Genomic DNA, 24,133 nt, shown 5'->3' with positions numbered 1-24,133 from the left:
TAACTGAGACGGCACCTAAAACTACTCACTGAGGAAGGTAAAAACCTATCGTGTAGCCTCTCTCTCGATGGTTTAGACTTGCAATGGGAAAATAGTTCGTCGTAGTTTTTTAGAGACAGTTTCCGATGTTCTTTGCGATACACGATGCGAAGAGTATGGCCTACAAAGAAAGATGACGGTTCCGAAGGGCACGGATCTACCTGATATCCATATGTAGCTCCAGCGACTGATAGTAGCACTGGACGGCAAAACATCGCTCACTCACCAAGAAACGGAGATGTGATTCTAGTAGTACTGTGAGAACTTGAAGCCTTGCCGCCACATTGTGGCCACTGTAACTCAATGACGAGACTGATCAATCCTTTCCAAAGTACGTCCGTGCTGTAATTCTGTTATAGAGCACACCTAGATATTGAATGACGAAGAATTGAGCTCGAGGGTATCAGCTGTCAAAGGCCTGAGGATGTCAGTGGAGACGAGATCGGGCCCGGGGGTTGGGTGGGTCAGGTCCTTGCCGCTCATGGCGCTCCGGATAGTGCCGAGAATTTAGATCTCAACTTGAAACAGGTTCGTAGCGCCACGGCCATGGTTCGTCAGTATTCCCAATGCTGCCATGCGCTTGTATCTCTACCATGATTCCAAGTACGACCATCTCCTCACCGATAGACAAGTATACACAGCTTTGACCGGGTTTACTTATCTCACTGAGGGTGGTCATCTGCCCAAGTTGAGATAGAGGTCATTCAAGTTTTGCAGATCGGACTGTGCAGACCATCAGTAAAATGCAAAGCCGTCTGATAGCATCTGACGCCTCTGCTAACCCGAAACTCAGGCCGCTCAGAATGACAAGGCGCGACTAAAACCAGCAAAGCGAAGTTGTGTACCCCATTAGGCGCGTCCGCCGCTGAGCGATGCCAAGAGAAGAATGGGGTTCATGTTCAATGATCTGTACGCCTTAACTTTTGCTGCTTTATTTATCTATTTTATGTTGATTTTCGTCAGTCCAACTCTTAGCAGTACTAAGGCCTTCAATAACGTTCTTCGTCTGCCGGCCATTCAAGTACCAGTACACTAACTCTTCGAGATCGCCCTAGATTGTTACTTGCATAGACACCTGCTGTCTGGAAGCGGGCCTGATCATTTCCTCCTTGGAGGCTTGTGATCACGTATGAGCTATCACTCTCGAGATAGGAACGATCTTAACGCTTTGGCGTTTGGGCTACTACTGAGTAACCCAGAAATCTGTGACCTCATGGGACTTACTGGGATGTTTCGTCTCTTAATCATCCGCAGACTCGGAAGATCCTGACACTCCGGTGACCGTACAGATCAATTTTAATGTGGTGAAGCTTGTGTGCAAACCTAGAATGGTTAGAACTCAGGCGATTACACCGATTTCATCTCCTCAGTTATGGGGTTGTGCATGCCGCGGTCTCCTTCATGGTAACTATCGCGTTCCTTAAAGCTCTGCATAGAAGGTGTATAACACACTATAGCCATCAGCTGTCGTTCTGGCACATCTCATCCTCACGTCCCTGCTCTTCGTCTCCGCTTCATTAATAACTTCTCCATGTCATCAACGAAACCACGTGTAGCCTTCGTGACCGGCGTCGCTGCTCGAGGTATGTGTCACAAATGTTTTTCAACTACAGTTGGCTCATTGTCTTCTATCAAAGGGATTGGACGTTCTATAGCCCTCCAACTGGCAAAAGATGGAATGTCCGTCGCTATCAACGATATCCCTTCCCGGAAAGAAGAACTTACAGACATCGAGGAAGAGATTCGTGAACTGTACCGCTCTGGTACGGGGGGACAGAATTGTATTATCGCCGTAGGGGACGTTTCTTCCGAGGAAGATGTGAAACGGATGGTAGAGGAAGTAGTGGACCAGCTGGGTAGTTTGGATGTGGTAGGTTCTCATCTTTTTTCGGCTTCAATCTGCCACTCACCAATAGTGATCCTCGATGAACAGATGGTAGCAAATGCTGGGATCTTTCCCCCGGTCAAAACATTTGTAGACAGTAAGGGCAACACTACTATTACTCTCTGACAAGTCTATTTTGTCTGAAATCATTGTACTAGCTTCTGTAGATACATTCGATAGAATCATGTCCGTCAATGCCAGAGGGATCTTCCTTTGTGAGTGCACATGCAGAATCTCCTGCAAGATGGGTCTAAAGCGGGTCTCTTCACAGGCTATCAGCATGCTGCACGTCAAATGATTAAACAACGGCGCGGAGGGAGGATCATAGGCGCATCCTCCCTTGCCGGCAAACAAGGCATGCCCATGGGAAGTACATACACAGCGAGCAAGTTTGCTGTTCGTGGACTGACGCAGGCCGTAGGTGAGCATTCATCCTCCCTTATACTTTGGGGAAGGCGTAAATTCTCTTCGTAAACGGTAGCATTGGACCTTGGAAAGCACGGGATCACCGTGAACGCATATGCTCCGTACGTCATGTCTATATACTCAGCTCACACGCCACGCTCTCCACTGAATCCATTTTACACCTCACTGTTTATCTGCGTTGAAAAAATAGCGGTTGTGTCGACACAGACATGAGTGAGCATCGCGACACTGATTTTACGCTCATTTAATCCGGAGCTGACGGAACCTTCAAGCTCAGACTGTCGCCAATGAAATAGGCGATCCGTCTATCTTCATAAACACCGTAAGTCTATTCCTCTGTTTGCAGTGTATACTCACATAATTGACTTCATGTATACGCCTCGTATGACCATAGGAAGAGAGTGCGGCCGCCCTTGGGAGGATCGGAAAATCGAATGAAGTTGCGGCTTTAGTGTCTTTCCTGGCGTCTGAGGACTCGAGTTTTATCACAGGTGCGAGGTCGAATCGCGGCCACATAAACATACTGACTGACTGGCTGCTACTTCTCCCTTCTTACAACAGGACAGATTGTGAGTACTTTTCGAACACTCGCTTATACCGCTAGCAAACTGATCTGTGGGAACCAGATCTCTGTCGACGGAGGAAGAAATACTGGCTAAGGGGCACTTTCAACTTGGAAAGGCGGGTCCAAGTTGTTTTGAGAGGGTTGGTGATGCACTCGTAGGACCAACATCGAACGTTGTACGTAGCGTATGTCGAGCTGCTCAGATTTAGTACAGAGCATCATAATAAACAAGAATCGTGATCTCAATTATACGTCCCTGGATAAATACACAGAGATTTCTACCGTCTTGACCAACAGAGAGGGAGCTCGACAACAAACATCTCTTCCCCTAGCGTCGTGGTATCCCTCTCACTCGAATCCCATGCTGTAAAAGAATATGTGAGTAATACGGAGGATATAGTTTTGAAGAGACGTACAAAGATCCGATGGCACAGCTGGGAACGGACGCGTTTCTGCCATCGATCAGCTGCGCAGGCAATGCAGGAGCAATTGAACGTACCCAGGAGGAGGAGAGAAGCAGGTTGTTCCCTTCTGGAACGCAGACGCTCCACCTGCACAGTCAATATCGCAATATGTGACCAGCCCCGCTGCAAGGCGGCATAAGTCAAGAGTCGTGCTCGTCTTCGAACTCCGGCGCGAAGAGAAGACGCACTATTGGAAACAAATGTATCCGTGTTCTCTAGGGCGATCCACTCGGTCCCGATGGGTGCGCTGTAGCAGTTGCCTACGAATCCTGTTTCACTGCGACGGCGATGGTCAGAGCTGAAGGGTCCGATGGGAACCAAAATGAAATGATAATTGAAGACTAACGCTGCATCGTCGATGGGAGGTGAAGTACTGGAGGCTGGATCATTGTGGTCGCAGGCACTTTCCGAATCTAAAAGGTATCGATGAGAGGCGGAGAAAGGTCTACAATATTGAAGAAGTATTCACAGAAGCGGAAACTGAAAGCTGTTACACCATTGACAGACAGAAGGACCGCAAGGAGGACTGTGGCGTAGAGGCGAGAGATTTGGGCCATCCGGGGTTGAGCAAGGAAAACTCTGAAATGCAGATGGGGAGACACCAAACAGAACGACAGGTTTATATACCTATGGATCAGGCTTTCGCAAGGACTCGAGTGAAAAAGTCTCACCCAAGCGCTCGTAGAAATGGAAGGACATAGATGTGTATTGTCGCCGTTTGGGTGGCCTTCAATAGCTTCAGCCTCTTTATCAAGAAGAATCTCGTCTATAATCCCGCGTGCGGGACAGCTTGGTTGTATGATCTTGGATGCGTCGTCGTAAAATAACTCGAATGGTGGCCGATAGTCGATTAGACTGGAATCGGAGGCTAATAAATGGACCATGGTCCCCGGACATTTCGGCGTACTTACATTTAGGCTTGAGGCAAAATTGTTTTCAGGACGAGGGGTCGATGGCAGGAAGAAGGGGAGTCGCTCAAGGGTTCGTTCAACTGCTGAGGGCCTTCCCACGAGACCCGGCTCAATGGACGGTCTCTGTCGTCTCCGTGCAAGCTGTCAATCACACATCATGAATGACTCGCCGTCTGTGAGAAAAAAGAGCCAGACACCACTTCAAACACAGAGAATGTTTACGGAAAATGTAAAATCGAACATGTATCTTCGGCCACATCAAAAATTCTGAGGAGCACTGAGCATAATTCGACCACAAGAATAGACGGTCAGTATTCCAAAAGACCATCAGAAATGCTCGAGTCGTTTGGAAGCTGTATAGACTTACCGGTGTTTCGAGTTATCCACGGCACACTGTAGTCTTCCGATGAGGTTGACCTTTGCGAATGAACATGGGAGAAGACACGAGGGTACGTTTGTCCCTACCAATCGCCACCTGAAGGCAGCGGGCATAAGTAGTATCCATGGTCGAGACGGAGAAATAGAAGACAGAAGAAAACAAGCACAGACAAATGAAAGACCGTGAACAGACGTAGGCGGTCATGATTAAAGCCTCAAAACCAAATACAACCCAAGTAAGAGGAGCCTGAGAGGTTGGGATTCTTGCCAAGAACTCTCAATCGGACAGAATTGTGACATAGTTCCGATGCTGACTAGACTTGTATGGTTCCAGTCTCTAAGACATTCCAGTGCTCGGCAATCGGTAGTTTGGCCATATGTTTGGATCATAGAGCGCTGGGAGCTTGAGACGGTGGTAGTTGTGGCAAATTTTACATAAGTCGGAAGGTGCCACTGGTGCCCCAGCGCCCCATGAAATTTATCGGCAATTTCCATCCACAGCGTGGGCAAAGCGGCACAGATTTTCCCATAAGTTCCACCCCTACTCATCCTGATTATTCACCTATAATATCGTTTCTTTGCTTTGCATATGAGCGACAGATCTTCTCTTTGACTAGTAATGGTTGAGCTCATGATCGCCCAAATAGCTGTGCCAGCCAATAAATGTTCAAGTTATGCGTACCACTAATATGTCTCCTAACCACTGTAACCCTCGAAGGATCGTGATTCTCACGAGACTCATGGGAAGGTTGGTAATCTTTTGAACGGACGGCTTCTACGTCGTAGCACGTATTCTCTGCGCCATATTGTGCTTGACGATATATACATCGCTCGTCATCGCTCTTCGGGCGCTGGAGGCCCTTCCTCCTTGCCATGTAACTTTGTAAGCATCGCGATAGCAATTTAGTGAGTGGATTAGTCGTTCAAACGTACGGAACGCCATGCTAAATATACATATTAGCTTGTTGAGCTCGGATACCCCATGATCGTGCCTGCCGTCGTCTAGGCTGCATCCAGCATCGTGTCCAACATCGCAGGCCGAGTCATTCGCTATCGCTGGCCACAGAGATAGGGACCTCTATAAACACCACGGGTAACGCTCGAATGTGACCCGCAGTCCACCATCATGTTGATTCCATCCATCGATACAGTGCAGACAAGCCAGGACGGCCCTGCCTATGAGCGCCCCGCCCGGAAAGTCAAGACTCTCGGCGTCGAACCCGTTCCCCAGCGTCTCTTCGACGGTATGAAGCAATACGAAGACGCAGCCCGAGGTTTGCAGTCCCTTCAGCTGTCGTTTTGTCCGCTTACGCTCTGTTCTCTCTAGGATTCTCTCTCTTCGGGTTTGAGCAGGGGCTCGATGGGGAGGCCGAGGAAGCAGGCATATTCATAGGTCATCGTCCTCAGGATGCCACCGTCGAACAGATCTATCGCATCCCCAAAGACACTTCCAAGCACGATCTCGAGCGTATCACCCATTTCGACATCGGTACTGGTCGGACAATCACAGAGTTCAAGCCCATCCCAGGAGAGGACTGGCGAGGGACGTGGAGAGCTGGTGGTGCAATCATGGTAATGGATATCGACGGACGGGAAATGAGTCAGTTGTGGTATGTTGGCGTATACTCACAACGGTGCCCACAGAGACTGACTTGCCTGAAGGCGGTACTGGGAAGATTCTCCCGCTGGAACTTTTCCTCCTATCGAAGGCGAATTGGACAACCGACCCGGAAAAGGTCGAATCGAGCGACTGACACACGACGACTTCAAATATGCTAGCGTCATCGTCTCAAAGTCTGGGCGGTGAGTTCTGACCTTGTCTCGACGGCAACGACATTCTCAATTTTATCTCATGTGCCTCTATCTAGTATCCTCACTTTCAGCTCCACGAAAGAGAACGGTAGAGATACCCTGATCTACACCGCGAAACTCATCGACTCGCATACCACAATATCTGCCGATAGCGTTGGAGAACTGGAGCTGCAGTCAGAGCTAGTCACTCCGATCCCCAGCCTCGATGGACCCACGGTTCACTGGGTTGCTCAAGATATCTCTCTGGACGATCGATATATCCTTGTCACTTTGATGGAGAGCTCGAACTATCGACCCCTTTACCTCATAGACACCTTGGCCCCTTCACTCTCTTCGCCCAGAGAGATTCGGTTTCCAGGCGCAACCGAACCAGAGTCCGAGATAGTCCATCGCTCTCCTAGGTTCTCGCGCGACCCAAGCACTCCCGATCTCCTCTACGACCTTACGTCCGCTTTCGGCGACTTCTACTCTGTCGTAGCTTACGACCTGAAGACCGAGACAGTGACACACGTTACGACTCCCGATCCCGGACTACATGGCCTCCGTGCTATTCCATGGGATTTCATGCCTCCCAGAGTCACGTCTGAGGGTGTGTTCTTCCGCTCTAACGAGGCAGGATGGCAAGTTCTCTATGCTCTAGTGGTCCATGGCGTTAACAGGGGCAAGGTTGTGGAGGTGCGTATAGAGGGATGGGAAGGCGGCATTCTCGCAGAACAGACCAACGAGAGAAACGGGAAGCCCTGGGAACTGGCCTTGCAGCTCGTTTCTCACCGTACCAAAGGCTCTATCGTCCATCTTGACCTTGCTTCCGCTTTGGAATCCGAGGTTCAAACTGACGGGAACGGCAACCCGTACATCACCGTTTCAGTCTCTCCTTACGTGAAGGCTGCGGCACAGAGACCGGCGTTCAGGACTAAGGGGCCGAAGTTGTTGAGTTATGACAGTTTCGATGGGCTGAAGGTACCGGCGATGTATTATCACCCCGATGACGGAAAGTCGGTCGTTCCTGTGGTCATATATATACACGGAGGGCCGGAGGGGCAGAGTACCTCTCAGCCCCGATCGTACGTCTTAGTCCTTGTAATCCTCGTCGTTGCTCATGGCATTCCAGGCCCATCCACTGGTATCTGCTCAACGAGATGGGATGCGCCGTGATCTATCCCAATGTTAGGGGGAGTATAGGGTACGGAAAGAAGTATCTCGCCGCAGATGACGTCTACAAACGAGAGGATGCTGTCAAGTTTGTTTTCATTATTTTCTTCCTCCTTAGGGGAAACTAACGCACAGTCCTATCTGGTAGAGATATTGGAGCTTTGTTGGACTACATCTCTAACAATATGAAAACCGAGCTCGATGCGAATAAGATAGCTGTTATGGGTGGCTCCTGTGCGTGGGCCAGCTGACCTCTTCGAGTTACGAATTTCATTGTTGCTAACCACTTCTCCTGCGTAGATGGAGGATATATGGTATACGTGAGTCGGTCGCTTTTCGTCTGCACCCCTCCCAAGTCTCTGATTATCGGACACTGTGTGGTCTCCCTATTAGGCCTGCCTGGTTCACTTCTCTCACAAGCTCACGTGCGGTCTCGCCGACTACGGTATCTCTCACTGGCCATCGTTTCTTGAGAACACTGCCTCGCACCGTCGTGCTCGCCGCCGCATAGAGTACGGAGACGAGTCTGACCCGGTCGTTCGCGAATTCCTCGAGAAGATCTCGCCCATCAACCATACGGACAAGATTACGGTGCCTTTGGTTATTGCCCATGGAGAGAACGATACGAGAGTGACTGTTCATGAAGCACTGGCGATGAGAGGCAAGATTGTGGAGCAGGGAGGGTATGTGGAGTTGATCGTCTGCGAGAAAGAGGGACACGGTAAGCGTTGTTTTTCTTTTTTCTGATCTTGTTCCGTCACTAACTCTGTGGCTGTGGCGGCGAATATCAAGGCTTCAAACAGAAGCCGGTCATCGAGTACGTGAATGGAGCGAAGATCCATTTCTTGGAGAGGTTTTTACTGGAGAAGCATTGAATGACGCCATAATCAGGAATATGTCTGTTTTCGGTTGTGCACGATGTAAATACGTGGTGAAATTCGGTGTGATAGGTTCGACGAGAGCAATTGCGTAGGCTGATACAAGAGAACGTAAAAATGGCAGGCAGGGCATATGAGCATAACGGTATAAGGATACAATCGTCCAGGTAATCGTAATGCTAGAAAAGATAACAAATAAGAAGATAACGCTCCCAACACTTTCTTTACGCCCGCTGAGACTTTCTCCAATACCCAATATGAATACATTTATCTGCGCCCCCCGATATGATCCTCTTACCGTCCATTGAAAACTGAACAGAAAAAACTACGCGAGCAACACGAAGTTGAGGCTTGTCCTTCACTCTTTCTACGTGCCAATCTAGTGATGCGAGCAACGAACGAGAGTGAACATCATGAATGTAGATCATTCCATCACTGGATCCGGTAGCAATCTTCTGGCCATCAGGAGAGAAGTCGACACAGACCGCCCCAGGCCACGCTTCTCCGATACCCTTCTTCCGAGAAGGAATGACGAAGCTACATAACATTACGCCTGTGTCGACGTCCCACACTCGGGATTTCTGATCAACTGAGGCAGTCGCTATACTCCGTCCACTGGGAGCGAAAACGACAGAGTTGACGGTATGATGATGGGTGAGGGAAGTCAGAAGATAGCCGTTGGCCTTGTCCCATATGCAGACGGTGTCGAATGCGGAGCCCGAGGCAATCTTGCGTCCATCAGGAGAGAACGCTAAACATGTTACTCCAACCGCCCATCTCTTTGTTGCTCGCGAGAAGACGCTCCGTTTTGTGTGGTGGTACGTGCGAAGATAAGTCCCCGTACTAGAGTCGAGCAAGTGTATGAGGCCGTCTGTTCCACCTACGGCGATCTGTGTTGCGTCTGGTGAGAAGACTGCGATGGGCGTCGGGGTCTGTCGCCCACAAGTGGTGGTATGTGAGTCGGTGTCGAGGCGATATGGACCTGATGTAAGGCATCCAGTCTTAACGTCCCATACGCAGACGGCCTGGACGTCTTCATGGCATGACAGAAGGCGCTTGCTATCGGAGGAAAAGTCAAGGGCAGAGATGGAGCCAGAGAGGTTCTCGCCCTTGAGCGTCACCACCTGCTCCGTATAGGTATTCCAGAGGCAAAGTCGATGGTCATCGGAGCCGGAAGCGATCCATTTGTAATCGTGGGAGAGTCGGACGCAGTGGACGGCGCGTTTGTGGCCCGTCAGCGCGAGACCTCGAGAAAGCCACCTGCTTTCTTCTGGGGTGGAAGGTGAAGAGGGGGTAGTGGAGGAAGAGGACGGCTTCCGGCTACGGGGCGGGGATGTCTGATTTGAAGTGCGTCTGTTGGTGGTTAAGGGAGGCCTATGAGGAGGGTTGAGTGTCTGGGTGAATGGCTTGACCACAATGGATGAAAGGGTCTGATTGTGCGGATGATTAGTGATGGACTACGGTGTAATCAATCTTTTGCTAGGCGAATATAAAAAGAAAGACACAGACCAGAGTTTGCTTGATACCTTCCAAGACTCTGCCAATGTAGGTAGCGTCAGGCCTCTTGCTCGCTTGTCCCTGCCAGCACATATCCGCTAACTTCCAGATACTATCCGTCAGCTGTGACGCTTCCTCCTTTGTCGGACGCTTCGGCCGTACGTTCTGGTCGCCCACGAGCAGAAGAAAGTCCTGTGCAGCGACCTCGCTCAAAGGGATCTCCCCGGTGTAGATCTGAGCATAAAATTTAAGGTCGAGCTTCGATAGTAGACGAAGAGAACATACCTCATACATGGTCAGGCCAAATGCGTACACATCCGATGGCGCTCTGGGGCTTTCGCCTCGTAGTCGTTCAGGAGCCATCCAGTTCCGACTGCCAGCAACTGAGGGCAAACTCATCGCGTTCGTCTGACTGTCAGCATCTGCCTTGATACGGGCTAGGCCGAAGTCGCACAAAACGGCGTTGCTGGCATCGTCGATGAGAACGTTGACCTAAAGCAGCAAACTATGAACGAAACTGTCGTCTTGCTATGATGAGTATGCACGTACAGCTTTCAGATCCCCGTGTACGACCTTGACCGAGTGGAGGTAACCGAGGCCAAGGATAATTTGTTGAGTCTGTGTGAAACCCCGTCTATGAACATCATGACCACTCACGCCTATAATTAGGCCATGCTTACCATGAGAATGCGGTCACAGCCTGGATTAGATGCAATATAAGCACGAGCATTCCCATTCTTCAGGTACGGCGTCACAATGAACAGCTGCTCATCCAGCACGTTCGCACCGAGGAATTCTAGAGACTCTTGAGCAAACGGCATGGAACTGTGTAGATGATGGGCTCACGAAGGATATGAGGGTGTCGTAGCTTGGACCAGAGCTACTAGATACTATAAACATCACTTCAACATATATGGAGCGACTACTGACCTCGGCTTCCTTTCGGATGCTCTAGACGACGACAAACCAATGAGCCAAGATTAACGGATGGCAAAACAATGATCGTACATATTTACTCGGCACCGCTCCCTGCCCATTCTTCAGAACCTTGATAGCTACCTTAGTGTGCTTCCATGTCCCTTGGTAAACGTTGCCGCTTGGGGAGCATCAATACAAACCAATTGACATCGAAGTTGATATGGCTCACAAGGCTCCTCGACCAATCCTCCGTCCAAAGTCTACGTCTAGCGCCGTGATCATCCAACTCTCGGGCTTGAACTCGACAGGGCCACTTAGCGCAGACACTTCCTCCAGAGCTCGAGAGTAAAACTGCCTCTCATGTCGCTCAAGGGTCCGGTCGCGAAGCTTCGATTGGAGGGATGCCATTATGGGAGCGTAAGAAGGCTGAGTCCAGCGGTTCGGTGAGACACCATCATGCTGGCCATCTAAATCATCGTGCATTGAGCATCTCGGTTACGAACCACAAAGGTGAACCTTACTGAGAGCTTCCTCGATGACGTCCATGAGTTTATCCGTTTGTCGTTGAAGAACATCGAGTCGGCGAAGTAGTTCGTCATGGTCTTCGCGTTGGACTTCCTTGAAGCTGGCAGCCCACGCTTGCAGATCAATGAGGGATGTGATCTAAGTAGGTGTCAAGGTGAGCTATGAGGCAGATAAGGTGGTGTGCCATATATCATTTACCTGGAACACATTGACCAGTGCACATATCTCATGGTGATATCCTGCGATCTTGGAGATACGGTCGGACTTCGTGAACAACGACTTCAGAAATGGTCGCTCGTGCTCATGAGCCACAAATTCTCGTATTTCCTGCAAAAGTCTATGTGCGCTCTGGTCAAACCGATGGTTCGAGAGGCTGGAAATATAATATATATATAAATATACTTGAGAAGTTTCCGAAGAGGCTCCACATGACGGCTTTTCGATAGTCTTCCAGCCTTCTCCTCTTGATGAAGGACTAGTAAGAGCTCGGCTATGGAACGTTCGAGGGATTTGAGCTGCTTTTCGCTCTCTTTGACCTGCTCGATATTCTCGACGATGTAGACGAAGATCTCGAACGCTGCGGATAAGCCGGGAAGGGGAACAGCAGAAAGACACAGCGAGACGACGTCCATGATGAGCCGATGAGCTCCCTTGCGGTCCCAAGAGAGGGGGGCTCACCGAGAGGGACTCGGCTGCTGAGGCCCCTTATAAGAGCAGAGACATCTGCGACAAATGGTGTGAACACTGAGCAGACCACGAGTCAGACTGCTCTGCTTCCTTCGCACGAGACATGTTATGATCCTGCGAAACGGTAGAACAAGGCTTCCACGAACTCGACAAGGGCATGTTTTAGATGAACATAGATTGCAACCGATCTGACAAGCTTGCATGAAGTCCTGAGGTACCGACAAAACGAAGCCCTAGAAGGGCCAACAACGCGGCATCGTATCAGATTCGATGAGTCTGATGCCTTACCGTGGAATACGGGATCTGTCGGCACTGGAAATATCGAAATGAGTCCCAGAAATGTCCAGCAAAAGGCATACTAGAGTAGAAAATGAGATGAACATACCCTATACTTGAGAGTACTCCAAGCATAGGTGATGCATACCCTTACGGACCCCACTGAGCCCCGCCCATCAGCTCAAAAAGAAACGTCGATTGCCGTAAAACTAGCAGCGCATGAAGAGGCTGCGTCGGTCACTGCAAGTCATACAATTGTCAGTTACGGAAAACGGGTTGTTTTACGAGTAGGATTAGAGCACCACACGAAGGATCGAGAAGGGGCATGCTGGACGGGAAAGAGCGAAAAAAAAATGTGAGGAGAGGGCTGCACAGTCAAAGTGTGGGAACGACATGCCTCTTCTAGACGGTGCTGCACTCTCCGCAACGGGACGCGGATCTCGTTCCTTCTTTCTCTACCACCACCATGCCCTCACTGGTTCCTCAGAACGGGCCTCTAGCTACTCCGGGTCATGTAAAGATTGCTAATGACGACGACGCGACGAGTACGCGCAGACGCCGAGCTATCTACGAGGCCCAGATTACTGCTTTCGTCGATGCGGCCGAAGTAGTGGATATTGACCAGGACGCGTTGGAGGATATCCTCGATGACTTGGACTATCACTCTGTTGTAGATCTGACTGACGGAGCCGGGGATGTTGACATGTTAGACGAGGACGGCACGCGAATTATCGCCGGACCAGGTTCTGTGACCCTCGACGAGGATGAGGGCTTTGACCCTTGGAAAGGTGGGGAAGGTAAGTCATACGAGTTGTCACTGTGGTGATATATCGGAAAGTGACGGATTCGGTTCTCAGATAGTGTTCCTGAACGATGGACGAAACAAGATATCAAGCAGATTCAGCACCATCTGAAAGAGCGAGGCGCGTTGCAAGCGTCCGATGACTGACATGTTGCTGACACGCTTTCTGTAGGCATGTCCTCGTTTATCCAGGAATATGTCATAAATCGTGCTGTCCCAATACACGAGCTTTTGCTCGCTTTTGGGATATGTCTCGTAAGAATATGTGTTCGTCAAGCATGACTTACTCGTTAATACTTGGACCACAGTGCGCAGAGCTTCGACAAAAGAAGACCAACACTCTCCTCTATTTTCTCAAGGTCGCTTGCTCACAAGAGTGAGTCTCTATTCGATATCCGTGGTCTCCAGTCTACCATTCGACAGTCTTGGAACGTGATGTGCAAACATGAACGTCCGGCAAGGACAACAGTTATCGCTCGGATTTCGCTTTGAAAGCCTGCCTGTCGTCCAAGAAGTATTCTTCCGGCATTGTCGGCATTGTCATGCCCATCTTTCGATCCGGCCCCGATTTGATCGAATAGATACTGTGATCATGAATGCTATTACTGCCTCACTGAAGCATCCCAGTGGTGCGAGGTATCGCCAGTGCGTGAAACTTGATGGCTTTCGCGATCATCCGAACGAAGATAGCGTTGCTATCACTGAGGCCTCGGAGGCCCGATATCATGGCATAATAGACTGTTTTACTCCCAATACTATCTTCATTCACTGTGATTAATCCGTCCATTCACTAACCCTTCACGTGGCAGGCTTCAGCAGCGCGACAAGCTATCACAATACAATACTGTTAATGACGCCGTAGAGCTCATCAAATCTTCTAAGAAGATCCTAATCCTCACTGGTGCGGGCATCAGTAAGTTGATTCATTTCGGATTGTCGCTTAAACGTGACTGACCTGCCTCTGTAGGTGTCTCATGTGGTATTCCTGACTTCCGCTCACGGAATGGACTCTATGCCACGCTCAAGGATAGTGGAGAGTATGATCTAGATGACCCGCAACAGATGTAGGCCCGAACCTTGCTACTCGTTTCTGAAAGTGTTGACGAAATACCCTTTCTAGGTTCGACATATCTTATTTCAAGCAGAATCCTGCTGGTAAGTCTATCTTCCTCAAGCTCTCTTGTGCGCGGTTGCTCATACCGCAGCTCGACGTCAATGCGACTCAGTATTTTAGTGAGCCGAAACATGCTTCCCGTGACCACTCGTGATACTGACTTCCAAGTCTCAGTTCTTTCGCTAAACAAATATACCCTTCAAACTTCAAGCCGTCTTTATGCCATCGCTTCATCAAGGAAGTTGAAGACAGAGGCAAGGTAACACCCCCTTCTGTTTATAGGTCATAAACTGGGACTAATATCGGCTTCCATCCTCATTGCGTGCTCAGCTCCTACGGGTCAGTCTTCTTCTTCACTCATCCGCGACCCGTGTCGCGTCCTCATCGATGATTTAGAATTACACTCAAAATATTGACACACTCGAGACCCTTGCCGGCGTCCGTTCCGTCCTCCAATGTCACGGCTCATTCGCCACAGCCTCTTGTCTAAGTTGCCACGTTCGTCTTCCCGGGAACGCTATTGAGGCCGACATTCTCAAAGGCGAGGTTCCGATCTGCAAAGCCTGCGCTGAGAATGCGAAGTCCTCTCAACTTCCACAGAAGCGCAAGAAAGGTAAGAGAAAGAGCAAAGGGAAGAAGAAGAATCCTTTCGAAGAGGTTGATACCGAGGAAGAAGACGTTGTGTATCCCCCTTATATTATGAAGGTAAGAAAACACCATTTATATAGTCTTCGCGTGAGAACCGATTATTTTTATGTTGTGCACAGCCGGACATAACATTCTTTGGGGAGAAATTGACGGACGATTTCGACCACGCTCTTGCGGCTGACCGGGATCAGGTCGATCTGATCATCGTCATCGGTACATCTCTCAAGGTCGCTCCCGTCTCTGAGATACTCGGTACGTTCCTCCAGCGATAGTTCATTCGACCGTCGTATTCATATCTCTTCAGCGCACATGCCACACTCCATCCCTCAGGTATGTCTTGATGAGTGCCTGTTCTGCGGAGCAGTTAGCTGACACCAGACGGATATCTTGCGTACAAAGATTCTCATCAATAAGACTCCTGTGCGCCACATCAACCCTGATGTAAGTACGATGACCATTGCATCCTGCTGCTTATTCTCCATGGTCGCGAAGATGACTGACAACTTCAATCCTTTTAGATCGTGCTTCTCGGCAACGCGGACGAGATTATACAGTGCCTAACCTCGCAGCTGGGTTGGCGTGTTGGGTATAACAAGTTCATCAACCCGAAACGAGTCGTTGGACGGTACGTTCAACCATTTATTCTTGTCACTTACGCATACCTGCCGTCACTATGATCCGCTGACTCGCTTCACTATTCATAGACATGTCTGGCTGTATGAGGGCTACGAAGGCGACAGCGACCAGTGGTTGCAAGAGGTCCAAGTCCGATACGACAAGGAGAAGGCTATGTCTATGCCGACCTCCAGTCGTTCGTCCATGTCGGTTTCCTCTGCCGAAGTCACCAAGTCGACTACATCAAGGTCGGCAGCGACGACCACCGTCAACGCCACGAGCAAATCGATATCGCAGCCACATATGTCTAACTCTTCGAACTTTCAGACGAAGACGGCGATAGTCTCAACGCCACGGAAAGTAACCGCTGCACCACCACAACCTTCGACGAAATCTACCCCCTCGTCATCGAGACCGCCACAAACCTTGACAACGTCTCAATCCGGAAATTCCCACGATCAACCTGACGTTATTGTGTCGCAAAACCCTTCGTCAGTGTACATCAAACCACGCCCACTGCTCGTCGACAACGTTAGCCCGATCCGAGAACTCTCATCACGCAATACTGCACAACCAGTCACCAATGGATACATTAAACCGCGTCCTCTACTTCTGCCTCCTGTATCGGCATCACCTACTGGTCGGCACCCGCGGACACAGCCCTCGCCAACTTTCCCAGCTCCTACCAGTCAAAAGTCCGGAGAAAGTCAAGACAAGGGCACCCTTTCGTCTTCGGGGAATGCGAGGCCTTCCTCCACACGGCCAGCTAAGCTTCCAGCCACAGCAAAGAATGGATCTAAGTCGCAGTCGTCTTCGTCTTCGTCGCCAGCCATTCATGCACAACCCACCGCACGTACCCCAACCTCCTCGGATTCGCATTGGAAACTGGCCCCCAAGGTAATACCGGTGCCAGCAAGCTCGGATCGCCCTCACAAAATGCCTACTACATTGGCAGACTTCGGTGTGAAGAGGCGCTCTACCGCTTCTTCCGTTACAGCGGCACGCGCATCCACGTCGAAACCTCCAACATCGAGGAAGCCAGGATCAAGCACTGTGGCGTCAGGAGTTGCGAGCTCCACGACGGTTGATGAGGGTATGGTGAGGGGTGCGAAGAGGACGAAGGTAGCCTGAGTTTCTGGACTGGCGTGTGGGTTGATGACGGAGTCGACCACCCCCGATGCGCTTCTCTTGAGGTCGGATTGGTCCCAGCTATGGTATATTCACGGTGTGTATGAGCCTCGCGTCGAAGGACGGCTTTTGGCCGGAGGATGTCGTAGTGGCGTCTAGTAATTAGGTCTTGAGCAGTTGAGGTCCGGATGGAAGGGAGATCGAAATAGTTGGACGAGTATATGCTCATCGACGCAGTCGCAGCCGGAAGGCATTTTTGGACGCTCGAGATTGTGGGTCGAGGTAGTCTTCATAGAAGCCGACGACGAACTCCTCGGCTTTGAAGCCGAAGCGGTTGTATAGAAGCTGCGGATATGTTTGTGCATCAGGTCAGAAGATGCTTTTGGCACTTTGAGATTAGGAGGACGGCAGGGCGGGACCTGGGATAGGAGCGGGAGTGGGCACAAGATGTGGGACGCACCATAGCAGGATTGTTAGCGGAGACGTGGAGGGTGATGTCGCGCGAAGGGTTACGGGTGATGAGGTGGTAGAGCATGGACCTGTTTGTAGATATGTTGAGAGGTTTCGATGGTCAGTAGATTGGACGGTTAGGTCACGGATAAGATAGAGGGTATCTGTTCTGCATTTCTCGTGCATATTTGTCTCTGGTATTATAATTCACCGCTCTGCACCTGTAATATTAAATCTGCTTAAGATTGATATTCGTGGCCTGACCCTCGAAGACATGATCCCGCTTCTCTTTGCAGTCTTCGAGACCACGATGGCTCAAAGGCCGGGTGTCACACATTGCATTGACTCCACTGGAGGGCTAAAATTTAAGGAAAACCACTCACGTAGCAATCTGAGCCCTCTCCCAGCCCGCTCTCACCGCGAGATAAGTGATATACGTCTCCACTGGCGAGCTCAAGAACGCGCATCCGACGACAAGGTGCCCATATGTTGCCACGATGGTGCTTTTTGTTGGAGCATATATGAGCGAGTCTGATACTAGATATGGAGATGTTGATTTCAGCCGGTGTATCGAGAAAGATACGAGAGGGAGCTGTGGTGAATGAAAGAGGGAAGAAAGTAGACGTACCGTCAACCCCAGTCCAGAAGGACCGTCGGAGTATGTCGTGGATTTGAGGGAGGTGCGAGGGACGAAGTGGGACATAAGTTATGGGCTTGAGAGGTTCTGGCTCGTAATTTTCTAGATCTATACTTTCGGCACTGTCGAAATGTGGTATGAGCATGGAATGGATTGAAAGTGGGCTAGAACAGCGGTCGCTAGGTCGGTGGACGGAGAAGTCGAAGAAACGCACGATTTGAGAACATGATGCGCTCTTATATCCTCCATCAACTCCATCCATGGTGACCTGGTCTCCCAGTCCACAGATACGACCATGTTCGACACTGATATCTCATTCCCGAACAGGTCCATTCCGGTGTTGGTAGTGCTGGTCGCGCTGAAGGCATGTTCAGATCCTTCGCGTCCAGGTGCGTAATTGACACCACGTAAACGAGACAGGAATGAACTTTCGTAAGGCGTCGACTGGATGGCGTAGAGACCGTCGAGAGTAGCTTGGTTCGGTGGTGGTGGAAGGTTTGGGCGCGCAAGGGGTGTGGGTGTGGTGGTGGCGTTTTTGGCGGAGAGGGAAGGCCGAAGGGCAGGACATGTTGAGGAATGACTGCGACGAAGCTGCGAACAATTCCATAATTCAGGAAGTTGGAGGATGAGGATTTGAAATTGGAGGAGAGCCCCAGATGCACACCTTTTGTACCTTCAGTTTGCGAAGAATAAGATATTCGACGGTCGTCTGAGAGCCTGTGGTGTCTCGTTTCTTTTCCAATCGACGCGTGAGTCTGTCTTCGTCGTCGGGCGTGAGCAGTAGTAGAGGTCGACCCTATTGAGATATGTACGGTGTCAAACAAAATGATAACAAAGTGTAAATGAAAGGTACGCACGAGCTCGTCCCTTTCGCTATCCTTCTCCAGTTCGTCCTTCAGTCTCTTCCAATCCGGTAAGATAGCGTCTACGATTTCTTCGAAGTCGCCGTCTTCTGCATCCTCCGAAGCATATGTTCTAGCGAGAACATCGTGTAGAGAGTGAAGGGAAAAGGTGCGATGCGTCTCGAATGGACCAGGGTCAGAAGATTCCTCCTTCTTGACGCGGACTACTTCAGTCTTCCTTTTAACTTTCGACTCTGTACGAAGACGCTTGCTTCTTCTTGTTGAACTCTGTAAAATAGAAGACGTTGACAACTTGACGATGGAGATTAGGATGTACAGATATCATACTTACCGTATGGTCTGTTTCGATATAATCATCATCCCCAGAGTTGTAGTGACTAGTTCTGGAACCAACTGGCATTTGTTGTAAGTGACAAAGGATGTGGGTAGATCAACTTGTGTTCAAATTCGCTCAGCGGAATTCAGAAGTCTCGAATATATCGACAACAAGTAAACCAGTCACAGAGTTTGATATGAATGATAGCCCTTGCTGTTCGGACACTAAGAATACGATTTCCGAGAGAGACTCCGAAGGAGACGGAAGCAAGGAAGGTGGAAGTTTCAAAGCGCTGGTTCGATCCCGACATGACAAAAGTGTGGCGTGAACAGGATTGTGGCGCGGGATTGTGGCCTCAGATTTTGTGGAACTCCGATGTTGCTCCGATGTCAATTTCTGCTACGAACATCCCTTCATTCCTTCCTTTAGATGGTGATTATGATGGACTGGGTTTTTCCCGCCAACCCCCGCGCATATCTCTAGCATTCGTACAATAGTGTCTCTCTTTTTCATGTCAGCCTTGCTCATGGCCTCTGCCGGACACTATTCAGCATATGATGGAGGCGATTCTCATCCTTTGTCATCCGCACAACCCTCTGATAGCTCAGCTGGAAGAGCGCGAGACTGTAATGGAAATCATGTTATCTTGAGGTCGTGGGCTCGACTCCCACTCGGAGGACTATCGGTACTGACATCAAGACCGACCTTTTTGACAATTGCAAGTTGAGTCTCAAGCGAAGATTCAGAAGACGCGTCGACTGCTTCGGCAAACCCCGGCAGCCTCTCTCTCGGACTCTCTCGAATCTAGCTCATGGCTTTGAGGCTTTAGTCTAAGTATAATGGGTAGGGCATCAGACATTCGGTCGCTCTGAAATACTCGCTTTTCTTGTGACCGCTATTCTAATTTCAAAGATGTCCAGAGGGGCTCGGAGTCAGGCTTATAAGTAACCTTGAATCTGGGCGTCGCTCCCCGGCGTCAAGCTCAACAATCAACCATCTGGCAAGTCTCTGTTCGACTTCTTTCTATGTAATTGACCTCATTGCGATTGGCAGGCCAGTGAGCCCAGAGCTATTTGTACTTCTATGTCCTAGCTCGCTCTGTTCACCGTGCTGAACATAGTGACAGTCACGGTACTTTTACGCGCATCTGTGTTGCAGAATGAGCTACGTGGATGATTCATTTATTTATCTGAAGCCATTGACTACGAATTTGATCAGCCCATTCTCTCCACATCGTGACGTAGTCGCTGCCGCTTTCAGATGTTGTCGCAAACACATATTCAGCCACAAATCGATGGCCCATAGGTCTGTGTCCTCAATGCGAGCTCTAACGGTTGCATGACTCCTCACGCACGGCTCGAAACTACCTACTGGTCTGTCGACTCTGACACCTTTCTTGGTATTTTTTTTCGCCGGTTCGACATGACAGATCTCGATATACATACGTCGGTCCTTGCATTCCTAAAATTCTCTTTCAAGGAACAAAAGGAACTCCTGTGTCCCATCGAGGCTGTCTCTCTGCATGTACCGGCTGTTCTCGTCACACCCAAGAGTCATTCACCAAGTTGGTACAGCTTGCTCTGCGACCTGGTGCTCAAGGCCGGCTCTCTGAACCTGCTATGGCGGGAAACGGTGGCTCGCCTTGAGGCTTTAAGCGCTGGCACAGCGCCAAAATACAACCCATCCTCGTCCTCGGACCGTGGTATCAGACTGCAGTGCTATAAGCGCCCATTCCGTGATCTTCACCCTTCGGACGAACCGTTCCCTGTTCGGTGTCCTCCACGCTTATATCCCAAACCACCTGGAGTGCCCGCGTCCCGGGGCGGAGCGCGTCTACTCGTGTATTTAATTTGTCGATAATTCAATAGATGTGTGGGAGGTTCGCTAATCAGTCGGGGCATCTCCGTGTCGACCATCTAAGTGAGGCCCGCCTCGAGCGAGCTCACCGAAGGGCTACGGGGGCGCGCTCATGCATAGCATGTTCGTTCCTCTCGGATCTTCAGAGTCAAGAGCAGCCACTATCTCAACTTGTTGTCCGTGGATGCGATGATCGTCGACGTCGCAGTCGCTCATCCAGTCAGCTTTGAACATGTTGCATGTCTGAATCAGTCTCAGAGCGGGAGAAGTTGATCGACCCGTAGACGGGACGACGGATGTGGGTCAAGTTCATTATTAGCATGGGTTTGGGATCGCCAATCAGTTCGAACTTGAAGAAGAGGCGACATCAACATGTTGTGTGTCCCCTTGTGTCAGACGAGTAATAGAATGCTTCGAGCTCCCTCATTCTTCGGCCTCGGCTAAGCGAGGGCGCGCCAATCAATCGTAACCTCGAAGCTACTTTCGCCACCCAAATGTCTCGAAGCCGAGTCTCGTCTGTATTAGGACGTGGTACCTTCCTCGACGTCGTCTAACAACTTAATCGACCTTCGCAGCCGCAACAGATCGCCCGAAGCGAGCAGACACAGACCCATGGAGAATTACGTCGGTGCGTCGTTCATCTTCTCGCTAGATGGAGAGTTAAACTGACCTCGACTTCGACCGGAGTCGTTGGCTCCTTGAATTAGGTTCGAGGTTCGTTCCTCCCTCTCTCGAGCGAGAAACGCGTCACCCTCTCCCCGCCAACTCCGTCCGACCCATTATAAATTTTCGCCCCTACGCTCCCGCCGGGTCCTCAGCCTCACGCGCATCGCGGATTGATCTCTATCATGAACATCCCACTGGAGACAACATCGAGTGGCGGAGGCTGTGCTGGTATTGATTATGCGGTGGAGTGCGTACATATGCATACGTATGGAGGGATAGTGTCAATGCGGGGCCGTAATACTATGAACAAACGAGCCAATCATGGACGGATGCGTGCGTACTTGCTACAATAATGAACGAACAAGAATCGCCAGGGTCAGATGCCGATGCCAGTGCCAATACATTTCAAGAAATAAGATGTGCAGAATGCAAGAAGAATTAGGTGAGAGAATATGGATAGTATCGGAGTGAGTGGGGGTGGGTGGCGGAATGGCCGGACTATCAGGGCGTTAGACTAGGTAGAGTATTCGGTGGCGAGAAGGTCCGATATATCAATGGAAGGCGCATTGCAGAACAGTAGAGAATTGAAAGATGTGGTTAACGGTGAGAGGTCATTCCGGGCCTCATTCGGAGAAAGTAGAGGCGAACGCGGACGATGGAGCCCTTCGTCTAAGCGCATCCCTTGGGGCAGCGGCCGGGGCTCTTCTCAACTACGTCCCTCTTGATTGGCCTGAAGCGAGAATTAGGATTATTGTGAGCTGAAGGTATCAAGAGGGTGGCTCACTCTTGCTTGCAGAGCTGCAAACAGGCATGGGGTCCTTCGGGATGCACGCTGCTGTGACGGCATCCTGTTGTTGCACAGTCGACGCGCTGATCGAATGTGCTTATGAGAGAACTTTAATGAGAGAATATGAGGAGGTGAACGTACTCTCGCGGGACCAACCAGGGTCTGGTGGCCGCAGCGGAAGAGGTGGATGGTCTGCACGAGCATGCACATTTCGAGTAGATTCAAAGTGAGGGGGATATAGTGAAGATTGGATGAGAGGTGAATGGCCTGTGACCGGGGGGATGGTGAAAACATGTCTGTTGTCAGAGGTTTTTATACGAACGCGACCATACTACCGCTTGTTAGTACAAGCCTCTGAAATCCCAGTGGGGAGTAAGAGATCAAGAAGCAGGGAGCGCCAGCGTCCGGAGACGTCGCCGCCAGACATGCCACAGAGAGGGGCGTCAGAGCCGGGTACTGGTCCGCGAGGAGAAACACTGGCAGCCGAGGTATCTGGGTGCAACTCGAGTCAAGGCGACCGGAGGACATACAGTTGCTATCAGATCTAGGAGAGCGGCTGGATGGACGATACTTAAGCGCTCGTGAAACGGAGCGAAGAAAACAGCAGAATGTCCACATCCTTCACAAATCCAGTCCCTGAGCGTCTCGATACGAGCCACCACGACCGTAAGTAAGAATAGGATACGTTATCCTAGTCTGTTGCTGATGACAACCATCCATATAGACACCTAAGAGGATCGCGAGACACTGAGACCAACCATGTGTTACGGAAGTCAGATTCAGGCGGAGTAGGTGAAGAGCAAGTTCCGATGGATGTGTTGTCTCTCAGCCCCGCGTATGAAGAGTTTCGTGACAAACTCTCGAGCATCAATGTAGCAGTAGCAGAGAATGCCAAGGTTCAGCTCATACTCAAGGTATCAGTCGGCGGTGGCGGGTGTACATTCCTCAGGAGTGTCTCGGGCAGAGCTTTTTGAGTGGCGATGGGTGATGACGGGGGCGGGGGACACTGTGCCCGACGTATCCTTTCAACCAGGCGTATCAGTGCATTGAAAATCCGCGTCAAATGATGTTCCATCATGACGAGCGAGAGTGATTCACCTTCAACCTCATAAGGTTCGCAGATTGCCCCGGTCCTTGAATATGTCAGAGAAAGTCCTCGGTGTCGACAGAACTGTCACCGTCCTTCCAAAAGATTTTCGAAACAAGAAGCCCGGTTCTCGTCCAACGTCGTGTAAACAGCATGTCAGATATCTGTGCCATCGATGATCAACACAGGAGTCTCGTAGGCAGTGTATGTAGCCTTGGTGGAAGCGATTGATGTGCAAGAGCAGCCCAGGAAGGCGAACCACGCGGCAATTGGTCACTTCGACCCCCGCTTTCGGCGCTTGAATCAAGGAACAACCATCATGGTGCCACTGTGGCGCGAAATCCCTCTAATCCTGTTCTTGCTCAAAACTCACTGGTTGGCAGAATGAGTTTCGGATCCTACGCAGATCTTTGACTGTGTTCAGAATTGTGTATAGGTTTCAGGCTTGTAGAGTTCTCTCTAAAATCTTCGCCACACCTGCGCCGCGAGTATAGCCCCGAAGCCACTCATGAGGCTCGAGTCACGAAATTGACACATGTCAGTAATGTAGTTGATTTTGATACTGCCAAAGAGCGCTTAATTTCACCCCAGTAGAATGCCGGCACACTATAGATTATATCCCGAGTAGTCCATGCTAAGACACCGAAACTTGAAACATAGGCAAACCAGAGAGGTGTAGGGTAAATACCACACGGTGCGCCACACTATCTCGCCTTCGAGCGCCCGTTCAAGTTCCCGTTACATACGAAG

General features: G+C 50.3%; 8 protein-coding genes and 1 non-coding gene across 9 annotated transcripts; 5 read left to right on the top strand and 4 right to left on the bottom strand.

Moving 5' to 3' along the window:
• Positions 1-1,570: 1,570 nt before the first annotated feature.
• Positions 1,571-3,009, top strand: STEHIDRAFT_156767 (NAD-P-binding protein; the record flags this gene model as incomplete). The annotated part of the gene is made up of 11 exons (XM_007304101.1): positions 1,571-1,622; positions 1,677-1,909; positions 1,973-2,021; positions 2,083-2,139; positions 2,196-2,345; positions 2,406-2,451; positions 2,541-2,563; positions 2,623-2,672; positions 2,745-2,841; positions 2,912-2,919; positions 2,977-3,009. The coding sequence occupies 11 exons, from the start codon at positions 1,571-1,573 to the stop codon at positions 3,007-3,009; spliced, it is 798 nt and encodes a 265-aa protein (XP_007304163.1).
• Positions 3,010-3,263: 254 nt separating this feature from the next.
• On the bottom strand, positions 3,264-3,936 carry STEHIDRAFT_156766 (uncharacterized protein; the record flags this gene model as incomplete). The annotated part of the gene is made up of 6 exons (XM_007304100.1): positions 3,264-3,279; positions 3,332-3,367; positions 3,415-3,502; positions 3,568-3,656; positions 3,726-3,792; positions 3,849-3,936. 6 exons carry the CDS (start codon positions 3,934-3,936, stop codon positions 3,264-3,266), a joined length of 384 nt encoding a protein of 127 aa, XP_007304162.1.
• Positions 3,937-4,377: 441 nt separating this feature from the next.
• STEHIDRAFT_121399 (uncharacterized protein) lies at positions 4,378-4,942 on the bottom strand. The gene is made up of 2 exons (XM_007304099.1): positions 4,658-4,942; positions 4,378-4,567 (listed from the first exon to the last, which is right to left on the bottom strand). The coding sequence occupies exon 1, from the start codon at positions 4,871-4,873 to the stop codon at positions 4,670-4,672; it is 204 nt and encodes a 67-aa protein (XP_007304161.1). The 5' UTR covers positions 4,874-4,942; the 3' UTR covers positions 4,378-4,567; positions 4,658-4,669.
• Positions 4,943-5,498: 556 nt separating this feature from the next.
• On the top strand, positions 5,499-9,439 carry STEHIDRAFT_121398 (alpha/beta-hydrolase). The gene is made up of 10 exons (XM_007304098.1): positions 5,499-5,574; positions 5,630-5,761; positions 5,820-6,278; positions 6,331-6,471; positions 6,537-7,544; positions 7,592-7,720; positions 7,781-7,866; positions 7,933-7,952; positions 8,026-8,353; positions 8,425-9,439. Exons 3-10 carry the CDS (start codon positions 6,238-6,240, stop codon positions 8,505-8,507), a joined length of 1,836 nt encoding a protein of 611 aa, XP_007304160.1. The 5' UTR covers positions 5,499-5,574; positions 5,630-5,761; positions 5,820-6,237; the 3' UTR covers positions 8,508-9,439.
• A 550-nt stretch (positions 9,440-9,989) lies between these two features.
• STEHIDRAFT_57274 (kinase-like protein) lies at positions 9,990-10,828 on the bottom strand (the record flags this gene model as incomplete). The annotated part of the gene is made up of 3 exons (XM_007303904.1): positions 9,990-10,499; positions 10,557-10,625; positions 10,688-10,828. 3 exons carry the CDS (start codon positions 10,826-10,828, stop codon positions 9,990-9,992), a joined length of 720 nt encoding a protein of 239 aa, XP_007303966.1.
• Positions 10,829-12,879: 2,051 nt separating this feature from the next.
• Positions 12,880-16,059, top strand: STEHIDRAFT_139343 (SIR2-domain-containing protein; the record flags this gene model as incomplete). Its single annotated transcript, XM_007304097.1, has 17 exons — positions 12,880-13,210; positions 13,271-13,336; positions 13,388-13,470; positions 13,524-13,591; positions 14,025-14,128; positions 14,183-14,279; positions 14,336-14,370; positions 14,442-14,448; positions 14,504-14,588; positions 14,660-14,668; positions 14,726-15,034; positions 15,097-15,229; positions 15,282-15,307; positions 15,377-15,418; positions 15,496-15,602; positions 15,682-15,788; positions 15,920-16,059. 17 exons carry the CDS (start codon positions 12,880-12,882, stop codon positions 16,057-16,059), a joined length of 1,749 nt encoding a protein of 582 aa, XP_007304159.1.
• Positions 16,060-16,945: 886 nt separating this feature from the next.
• STEHIDRAFT_147059 (uncharacterized protein) lies at positions 16,946-17,952 on the bottom strand (the record flags this gene model as incomplete). The annotated part of the gene is made up of 4 exons (XM_007304096.1): positions 16,946-17,065; positions 17,181-17,259; positions 17,554-17,707; positions 17,799-17,952. The coding sequence occupies 4 exons, from the start codon at positions 17,950-17,952 to the stop codon at positions 16,946-16,948; spliced, it is 507 nt and encodes a 168-aa protein (XP_007304158.1).
• A 1,627-nt stretch (positions 17,953-19,579) lies between these two features.
• On the top strand, positions 19,580-19,665 carry STEHIDRAFT_t162. The gene has a single exon. It is a non-coding gene; the product is annotated as a tRNA-Tyr (tRNA).
• A 2,137-nt stretch (positions 19,666-21,802) lies between these two features.
• On the top strand, positions 21,803-22,353 carry STEHIDRAFT_121396 (uncharacterized protein). Its single transcript, XM_007304095.1, has 2 exons — positions 21,803-22,239; positions 22,294-22,353. The coding sequence occupies exon 1, from the start codon at positions 22,064-22,066 to the stop codon at positions 22,232-22,234; it is 171 nt and encodes a 56-aa protein (XP_007304157.1). The 5' UTR covers positions 21,803-22,063; the 3' UTR covers positions 22,235-22,239; positions 22,294-22,353.
• The last annotated feature ends 1,780 nt before the right edge of the window (positions 22,354-24,133 follow it).

The sequence above is a fragment of the Stereum hirsutum genome (genome assembly GCF_000264905.1).
Source record: "Stereum hirsutum FP-91666 SS1 unplaced genomic scaffold STEHIscaffold_7, whole genome shotgun sequence".
Taxonomy (NCBI): Eukaryota; Fungi; Basidiomycota; class Agaricomycetes; order Russulales; family Stereaceae; genus Stereum; species Stereum hirsutum.
This window is presented reverse-complemented; position numbering and strand designations above follow the sequence as displayed.